We start from the raw sequence: 9,489 nt of genomic DNA on the forward strand, positions 1-9,489 counted from the left end.
GTCGAGCTAAATGTGTTCCATGTGTTTGCAGACATTAGGCTGGTTGAAAACTGTTTTGTCAGATTAGTCGTCTCTCGGTTTCGTTCTGTCACTGCATCGCTGCAGAATTTTCCATGATCGCACCTCAATAAGTAATTTCCAAGACTCTTACAGCCTGTGTCAACTGTCTGTTTTCAGAGAGCCATGTCAAAACAAAGCTTATTAGTTTCTCTATAATTTAATATAAGAAGTTGTTTTTTTCTCAATGATGTTGTGAATCTAAAAATAAACCAAGGTTTTTCTAAGTTATCCAGCTTTGAAAAGTTTCCTTTCAGTCTCCTCTTCAGTGAATTTCAGGGGCTTCTTTTAACTGGTTCCAGTGACCTGTATTCCTTACTAATGATTGTCAGGAGCTCCCATAAGGTAGAGGGATGAGGAGCTGTTGTTATATCTCAGGTTATTTTTTCAGCTCAGACACCTACTGTATGCCCCGTACTATCCGCTCTCTTCCTCAGTAAATGCAACGCAAACCCAAAAGACAACAGTGCCTTAGCTACGTTTATACAGCGGGAGGTGACCCTGTGTGTACACCTCCGATAGGGGAGGGATAAATCAGGGAGTGCTGCATTCACAAGAGGATGGCCACACAAAGAAGGATACAATTAGAATTGCCTGTTTCTACAATATCCAGTACCCTACCCTAAAAAAAAATGTAAAAACTCTCAAAGAAAGATGGGTGCAATGATTACTTTGTATGAAAGAGTGTTGCAGGTCCAGCTAAAGCGCCTTACTGGTTCCCACTGTTTCACATTCTTTTGTGGGGAGAGCCATTACAGGGATTGGTTCTGCCACTCTCAAAGTTTCAAATGTTGATCTCTTTAAACGAAGGCAGTGTGTAATCCAATCCCTGGTATTATGCAAAGGTAAAGGTGGAACAGTCACCAGAAGCCCTTTTCACGTATCAATTGCAGCTCGTCTGCAGAAAGGTTGCGTCCACGAGAACCCGCCGCTGCTCCTCTTTGGTAATTCACACGAAGCGGCTCATCCCGCATCGGTGTGTGCTTTCACGCATCAAGCTGGCATTGCGTAATCAGCCGAGTGATGACGGCATCATTGGTTAGAGTGGCGTGTTTCTGCACTGCTGGCTTGCCCTTATAAACATAGGCCATTTGCCTCTATTATTACCTCTCTTGCCTTTTTAGTGATGTATCAGCGGCAGATGAGCCCTTCCTGCCACTTTACTTTCACCAATGACATCAATGTGCGGTGAAGGCGCCTCTGTCCCAGCTCGAAAGTCATATGAGGAGGCCTTATGTTGTTTTCTGTCATGCTACCTTTGTCCTCCAGCTAGTTGTTTTGTTTGCTCTGACCTGGACCACAGTTTTCCGCCTTTTCGTTCTTCAATGATATTGGTTTATATTTCACCCTGTTTGAGGGTGTGCTACTAAAACTGCCGTCTTTCTACCAGAAACGACCTGCTGCTGATTTCATCGACCCTCTTGCGAACAAAAAGCCCAGGATATCGCATCTCACCAGTAAGTCTGCAACAACCCCAGTAAATGGCAAAATCAGCTCTTCCAACGGGAGAGGAGATGCCAGTGGAGCACAGTCAGGAGTGGCGATGTTGTATGGTGGCATGACCTCCAGCTCGCAGCAACTTCCTGTGCTGGACATCCCTCGCTCCTTCGAAGCGCTGTCGGACGTCAGCAACGACTCCAGCAACAATGGCCGTGACTGTGATTCTCAGGAAATGGCGGTGTCCGAGAGGCTCAGCCAACCGCCTTCGCTCACGTCTGCATCAACAGCGGCCACCCCTCAAAGCATCAGCACGTCATCCTCTGGACACACGGTCCTGGAAGGCCCACAGGACAAGAAAACGTCTTCTTTAAACAACAAGTCCAGAAAGAAGTCAAAAAAGCATAAAGACAAGGAGAAGAGCAGAGACAAGGAGAGAGGGAGAGAAAGGGAGAAGGAGAGGAAGAGTCGTGAGGAGCATGGACCTGAGCCTAACAGAGCCTGCGAGATGAGCCCGGGGAACTTCAAAAGCAACAGTATTCCACTCAAAAGCACAGGTGAGAGCAACGACCACACACTTCGACACCATTGCATGACGGATTTTCTCAATAAAAGTGCCTCTTGATATGTGAACGGATGGTGAGTCAGTGATGGATCATGTGACCACTATGTTTCAGTGACTAAACTGAGACCCCTGCTGTTCAGCTTTATGAAGTCAAATATTCACCTGTGACTTAGCTTGAAAATCTTTGGAGAACCTCCCATAAAAAAGGAAAATCCCACTGTTGTTTTTGTGTTAATGGATAATTAAAGTGGATGAACATTTTTGTGCTTGTGCCCTTCTTTGTGCATCGTAGCTATTAATGTGGAGAGCTTGTAAAGATAACATGGTCTGAAAACTTCCTTTTCTGACTTTGGCCTTTTTTCAGAGCTGAATGGAATGTGCAAAAGTACCAGTATTCCTTCATCATCACCTGAGGTGGCAGACTATTTATTGTGAGTATTAAAAGAACTGCGTTCTTCCACGTCGGTCCTATAGCTGAGCTGCAAGTAAATGCTTCAAATCCTCCTGAAACTGACTTGTATGAATGAGCTTTTCTCACATTTTGAGGCATGTATAGACTGGTGATACATGAGACAAGATGTGAAGGGGGAGGGGGCTGAGATGAAGAACACGGGTGTTAACCATTTTGCCAACAGTCCACAGTTGCAGCTGTGGCGAAACACTTCCTCAGTTATAAGTTGGTCAAATCTGAGCACACAGGCATGCTTCATGTATTTCTAGTCTCGGTGTGCGTTATAACGATTGTTATGAGATTCAGGGCTGAAGTTCCAATGGTCCAGGGCAGGACACCAGCGGAAAATTAATTTTAAATGTCTCAGGCAACTTTTCATTGAGTCTCTGACTCTTAACTTTATTTACTCATAAGTTTTCTTGAATTCTGATTTCAGGAAGTACACGGTGATCAGCTCTCCGGAGCAACGCCAAAGGTATAAAAATGATTTCAACGCAGAGTACAGTGAATACCGGGGTCTGCATGCTCGAATAGAGGGCATCACCCGGCAGTTCACCGTGCTCGACAACGAGCTGAAACAGCTCCAACAAGGCACAGACAAGTACAAGGTAGATGCCCCGCAGAAGAACAATCGCTTGGATGTCATTACTGCGCTGATGATGTTTTATTTACCGTCCTCTACATCTTTGTGTTTTTTAACAGACAATCCACAATCAGATACTTCAAGAGTATCATAAAATAAAAAAGGCAAGTTGTTCTACTTGGAACTGAATTTAATTTCGAGCGAATCGTCGCAGATTATCAGATAGTGACACTCTGCTGTTTGTTTTTCTCTTGCAGACTAATCCAAACTATAGCCAAGAGAAGAACCGCTGTGAATATCTGCACAACAAACTGGCACATATAAAGAAACTTATTGCGGAGTACGATCAACAGCAACTTTAAAAGTAGTCATTAGACACTGTTCCCCTGTTATCTCTGGAAACCAGGCAGATAAAGGAAGGCTGTGTGTGGAGGCGGGGGTGGGGGTGCAACGAAGGGAGTTCTCCCCTCATTGGGGCCAAAGGTTCTAGTGGGGACGAAGCAGGACGTATGATCCGTTTCCCCTCCTTTCCCTTTCTTTCTTTCTTTCTTTCTTTTTCTTTTCTTTTTTCCCCCCCTCCCCTTCGTTGAGGCCCTGCTGTGACCGGGTCTGTCAGTGCAGTCAGAGGAGTTGGAGCCGTGTGGCTTCGTCCAGCCCAGCCTGCTTATAGTGCACTTAGGTCTGAAAGAGTCACTTGTGAAAAGTTTCCTACTTCACGTGGAGATTTTCCAAAATAACCTTTCCTGCTTTTGAAACTGGAGGAAGGGGGGGGGCACTGAGATTGGGGAGGGGGGGGCAAATTGAAACACCAAATGCATCTTAATTGTTTTGAGTTTAAAAAAAAAAAAAAATGTAATGATGTGAATAATACATTAGTTTTCACCACATACTTACTGGTATGGTTGTGAAGCTGAAACTATTGCTTTTGTTATTTATTTTTTGACACTTAACTGGGGGGGGGGTTAATCTATTTTACACTCCTCACTATCAGTGCTTGGAAGCAGTGTCTCTTATTTCCTGTTCTCACATCTTTAATGTCAGCCAGTATTTTCTTCAGAAGCTGCCTTCCCCGTCTGATCGTCAACCTGTTGGCGACCACATTATGTCTCTTTTGTAGGGATGCAGATGTTGCTTTTGAGCAAATCGAGAGAAAGTAATTTTCTCGGCTCCGTTGTTCTGAAATCATGTAGATGTCTTAACAGAGGAGAGGTGGGGGTGGAGTCCTCGCTGTCCACGGCGAACAGCTTGTAACAGCAGCGTTCCTCGTTTATGGGACATCCTATTGTTGTCGAGGATTTAAATAGAAAACACATATTTGCTCTTATTTGTAGCAGCAGAAAGCTTCAAAGTTACCCAGATGGTGAACTGTGGGCGTCGCTCTGAATGTCACTATGGAAGATTCTCCTCTTTTATGATGAAGCGGACGGGATGGAAATCTTCAATCTTTTTATTTATTTACCACAACCCCCCCCTCCCCCATCCCCTCCATCTTCAGAACCTTAATCCACAGATCTTATATTTTCTAACTTTGCATCATCATAATCATCATCATTTCCTTGTGCTGAAATCATTGTTTTGCAGTCTATAAAGAGACTTAGTCTGCTGTCCCTCCCACCTGTTGGTTCAATTTGAGAGGACTGTTAAAATGAAGCCGTCTTTTGCTCGTCCTCCAAAGTGGGGCCCAGTGGCCCTCCTTTATGGAGAAGGTCCAGTATTGTTGGGGTTTCTTTTTTTTTTTTGCCTTTTTCAAATGTGATGTCACATGTTCACAATGAATGGACCCTAAAAATCTATTGGCTGGATCGGCTCTTCTCTCCAAGAAGCGTCTGATTAGCAAAAAAAAAAAAAACTAAACAGAACAGAACAAAAAAATAGGGGAGTCGGCTTTAGTCAGCGAATGCATTTCTTATATCGATCTTTGTATGTGAATATGAAAAATCAGCACTTTTTCTCCTGATCTTGCTGTTACCGGGTTGGGGGTGGGGGGGCTTATTCATCAGAGTGCATGCTTAATGAATGTGTTACAATGAAGAATCTTTGTATCTTTACTTGAAAAGGAAAAAAAAGAAGAGAAAAAAAAAAGGAAAAAATTGCCCAAGAATATCGAAATAAGATCGAAGGTCCAAGTCAATTAGTGCGATCGATTAAGACGTGGCTTTGACCAGCATGTGTACCAAAGTGCTCACCGGGCACCAAATGCTCCACCAAATGTTGGCAAAATAATAATTCTTTTTGCAGTATCCTCTACTTTCTGATATAATTTCTTAAGTCTGCCTGATTTCTAACTGTGTGGAAAGTCTAAGTATTTTTTCCCCCCTTTGGCATCAGACTGGGATTGTAACTGCCTCAGTTTTTCTTGTAACACTATGTTAAGATCCTCATCGCAACGGTGCTGAACGCTGCTGGGGCTGCATCCGGGGACTCGATGACGGACGTGAAGAGTCGACGCTTAACTTTGCACAGTCCCGCAAGAAAGACCTTTGTCACCATTATTACTGTACTTTGGAGGGGAGGGTTTCTGGAAAACTGTTAGACAAAGCTGTATTACATTTCTATTACTGTCCAGTTCTGTTGTGACTGAGGTTTGTCGGTGACGGACGCTTTGAGCCGATGGAGAGAAAAACCGTCGGTACCGATACTCCAGCACAAAGGTGCCACTGTGTGAACTGATTGTGCCAAACAGACCTGTCGTATAGTGTTTTTTTTTCTCTCCTCCCCATTTGTCTTTAGTATATACATGCTGCTGTAAAAGCAAAGAGGGCTTTGAAGTCTAGTCATGAAATGTCGGCGCTAAAATCCAAAGTATGTTTTTTTTTTTTTTTTTTTTTTTTTTTTTTTTGGGAGGGGGGGGACCATAAGGGACTGGGACTGAAAATTGATCTTTTGTTTCAATAAAATTCTTTAAAACCCTTATCAAGAATATTCTCCACCTGATTTGTTTATTTTTTTTATTGAAAATGTTTTTATTTTTTACTACAGTTCACAGGATTGATGTAAATTAAAACTGGACCCCATGCTGAAGAAGTTTCTGTGCTACCAGGTTTTGTGTCCTCATAACACACGCACACATTTCAGAAAGTACACGTTTTTAAGTTCGGCAGACCTTTCACAGCCCGTTGCCTAAAAGGATGATTGAAGGAGAAACTGATTGTGTTTGATGGAGATTTTTTAAAATGTATATATATTATTAATTTCTTATTAAGAAACTTGCCAACAGTGGCTGAAGCAGTACTTGATGCGGGCCTGTAGTTCCGCTGGTGTCCTGTGGGTGGCAGCAGCTTCATACAGCTGGTCATCATGCAGTGCTGTCACATGTTTTTGTTCAGAAAAGCAACTATTTTAATCTTAAAATCCCTCCACATCCACCTACTGCATTGTTTCTCTTGGTTGGTAAACTCTTGAATGTATTTATGACACCTTCAGGGACCCCGTTCCCTGGCAGGGAAAGTAAGTAAATCAGTAAATGTGCAATTCAGCCTGTGTGTAGTCTACACCTGTATGTGTTGTGTCTCATTGGCCTCCTTTTAGAGCCCACAAACGGAGGTTGTTTTCTGCCAAGTCTATTTTTCGCACTGAAAAGGGAAAGAAAAAAAAAAGACATTGGCACGGCGACAGCGTGAGCAGAAAGATGCTCGGACAAGGCAACGCAGAGGACGAGGCTCGCTGTAATCCGACACGCTGTGAAAGATCCCAGAAATCTACACTGTGACTGTGTTCTAGTTGGCTGGGCCGGGCTTTGCTGTGCCTGAGCCTTGCTATGCTGGCTCACGTCCCAAAGTTGGCCTCAGCGCTGCTTGGGGAGCTGGAGGGGGCCCGGTCAGCAAGTTCACTATGGCAAGCTGCCATCTCTCCCTCTCCTCACATACTGCACCATATACTCTGACATGTTTACACACAGCGGCAGGGCTGTGTTTCCAGGGCTTTATTGGTCAGGCGGGACTTAATTTGTCTGGGTTCTCTGCACTAAAAAGAGAAGGATCTACTTGCATGTAGATTCAGTGCTAACCGAGCATATCGCTGCCTTAATGTGCAAATCTAGGCCATGGTTGAAATGAAGGTCACTCAATTATTCGTGGTAATTGTGTGTTACACATAATGGCGTTGCATAAGGGGTCCAAGTAAAATGGCTGGATGTCACTTTCTCTGCAAAAAAAGAAAGTCAAAGTCTCATGGATTTAGGTTGAAATGCTAGCAGAAAAGGGAAAGAAATACTGATCCTGGCTTCTGCATCATGTCCTCATTTACAGCTTGTGTCAATCACACACACACAGGCAAAAATCTTTTGATGTGTTCACATTTTCTTAGGCAAAACGTAGCAGAGGGTTGAAGTTAGCTGGGAAATACTTAGTCCTCTATCTAACATTGGTGTAAAAAGTCTCAACCCTGGGACGCGTTAGGGTTTGGGCCAGTGGCTGTGGATAAAAGGAAGCCAGTACACCATGACAAATGGATTTTGTTCACAGTGGGACAGAATCGGTGACAATGCTCTTCCCAGCCTGTAACGGCACGCACTGCAACTAACTGGACCAGCTGGTGGTGGCCTGATTTACCTGCGGCACTTGTAGAATTAATTTATCTTCCTTTCTCTCAGTCATTTACGGCCAAGCTTTCTGGGTGTAGGATCTTAAATGGTGATCTCTCCCGGTCCACCTTGTAATGCTGGCCGTCTGTCATCTTGCCGCAAACAACACCATTTAAATGCTATTTGAGTTAATCATCTGACCCTTTCTTGTTCTCTCTGCAGCCTCCACGCTATGCGTACAGCTTGCTGTGTCAACAGTGTAAATGGATCCGTCTTGTGTCTCTGTGCAAGTGATCTGTGAATGAAAGCTCGCCATTTCTCTCCTTAAGCACCACTTTGAGCAGGAGGAGGACCCCTTGTTGCTGGTTCAGCAGGTATCACATTTTTATCAGATTTTGAACTCATCCATCAACTAAATGCAGTGATCTTGTCTTTAAATGCAGTGATCTTGTCTTTAAATGCAGTGATCTTGTCTTTAAATGCAGTGATCTTGTCTTATAGGTCTTGTTTGTGTACGTCACATGCAGTGTCCACACTCGTGTGCTTCATTTGATCTGGTATGGGTTTGGAAGTATAGTGCGACTACACATGACTGAACCTGCTTGTGAACAACGCTGGCTTTGTTTCGGATTGGCAGGCTAAAATCGGCCAACTTTTCTGTGAATGAGCTGAGTTCATTCTTCTTCTCTTGACCTCTCCTAGTCTCTTGAGCTTATTCTAATTTTTTCTGTTTTGTTTTTTTTTTTCAAAAAATTATTTTCAAAAAATTCATTATTCATCAAAAGAAATCTCTTCCAGGCCCTTTGGGGTGCGGAAAGTTATTTTGCAACCAACATCTTGCGGGAAGACGACGCACTGGGGCAGATAAACCAAACAGTTCTTTATAAATCACCACTTAAAGTGGGTAGTTTACAGTTGTGCTGTGAACTCTTTGAGTAATTACTGTGATACGCTGTAATTTGCCTGCACTCCACCATATATTTCGAATGACACCCATATCATTTGCAGCAAGTTTTTTTATTTACTGGTGCTTACAGTATATTAAAGGTGCCTGAAGTGCTCATCTTATACTGATGTTTATTTTCTTGGGCATACAAATTCAAACAGCCTGTGGGGGGGAACTGTGCCTTCCAAACCCACCCATTTGTTCATATATTTGTGTTGGTTTGTTCAAAAGCAAATTGCAGTAACGTGGAGCAGGAACTTGAAAACGTTAACTCGTAGTTCATATTTCAACTTCTCTCAGTCTAAACATAACCTTCTTAATGAATTAATTTGTTCGGTGGCAAATATTTTGCACGAGGCTTTGTTAAACCTTCATTTGCAAGTTAATTCCATGTTTCATGTTGTGCTCAATGAATCTATTTTTTTATGAAGATTTATAAAAATGATTCTGCCCACTTGGAGGATCATTTATAGTCTTTTCTTTTCATTTCACACAACTATATTTGTCATTTCAAGCTGTCAGTTGAGGCAAAGTGACTTTGGACTGTTCTTTTTGTAAATACGTTTGACAGCTCTTCAATGAAGACTTTGAACAGCCTCATCGATCCGATCTGCATTTGTGTATCTATCACAGGTCTCTGCTACACATTTCATAAAAAGCAGGAGCTCTTGACTCTGGATTCTCCTCTGACAGCCAAAAAAATGTTAAATTAACAAAGTCATGATTGATATAAGAAATCAAAACTTGGGGAAACTTCATGAGACTAAATATTTTTTCACTTAGAAAACCAGCGTGCAGCCATTCATGGACCACAGGCTAACCTTTTCCCAGTTAGTGCAAAGATTTCTAGTTCCGGTGTGTTAAGAAAAGGAGAGAAGGTGTTTTTTTTTTTTGGAGATAAATCAGGGAAGAACAGTTCTACACTTCA

The 9,489-nt window shown here is 42.8% G+C and overlaps 2 protein-coding genes across 2 annotated transcripts in view; one reads left to right on the forward strand and one right to left on the reverse strand.

Moving 5' to 3' along the window:
• The window catches only part of ell (elongation factor RNA polymerase II), a 28,917-nt gene extending 22,995 nt beyond the window's left edge, over positions 1–5,922 (forward strand). Inside the window, exons 8-12 of the mRNA XM_072389705.1 lie at positions 1,448–2,051; positions 2,424–2,490; positions 2,947–3,118; positions 3,213–3,257; positions 3,351–5,922. Of these exons, the coding sequence (XP_072245806.1) occupies positions 1,448–2,051; positions 2,424–2,490; positions 2,947–3,118; positions 3,213–3,257; positions 3,351–3,455 (993 nt within the window). The 3' untranslated portion in view covers positions 3,456–5,922. The remainder of the gene's footprint in view (positions 1–1,447; positions 2,052–2,423; positions 2,491–2,946; positions 3,119–3,212; positions 3,258–3,350) is intronic.
• Positions 1–9,489, reverse strand: part of edem3 (ER degradation enhancer, mannosidase alpha-like 3) — a 461,179-nt gene that overhangs the window by 284,333 nt on the left and 167,357 nt on the right. The gene's annotated exons all lie outside the window — the stretch shown is intronic.

The sequence above is a fragment of the Leuresthes tenuis genome, unplaced genomic scaffold (assembly GCF_036924035.1).
Source record: "Leuresthes tenuis unplaced genomic scaffold, fLeuTen1.0.hap1 SCAF_7, whole genome shotgun sequence".
Taxonomy (NCBI): Eukaryota; Metazoa; Chordata; class Actinopteri; order Atheriniformes; family Atherinopsidae; genus Leuresthes; species Leuresthes tenuis.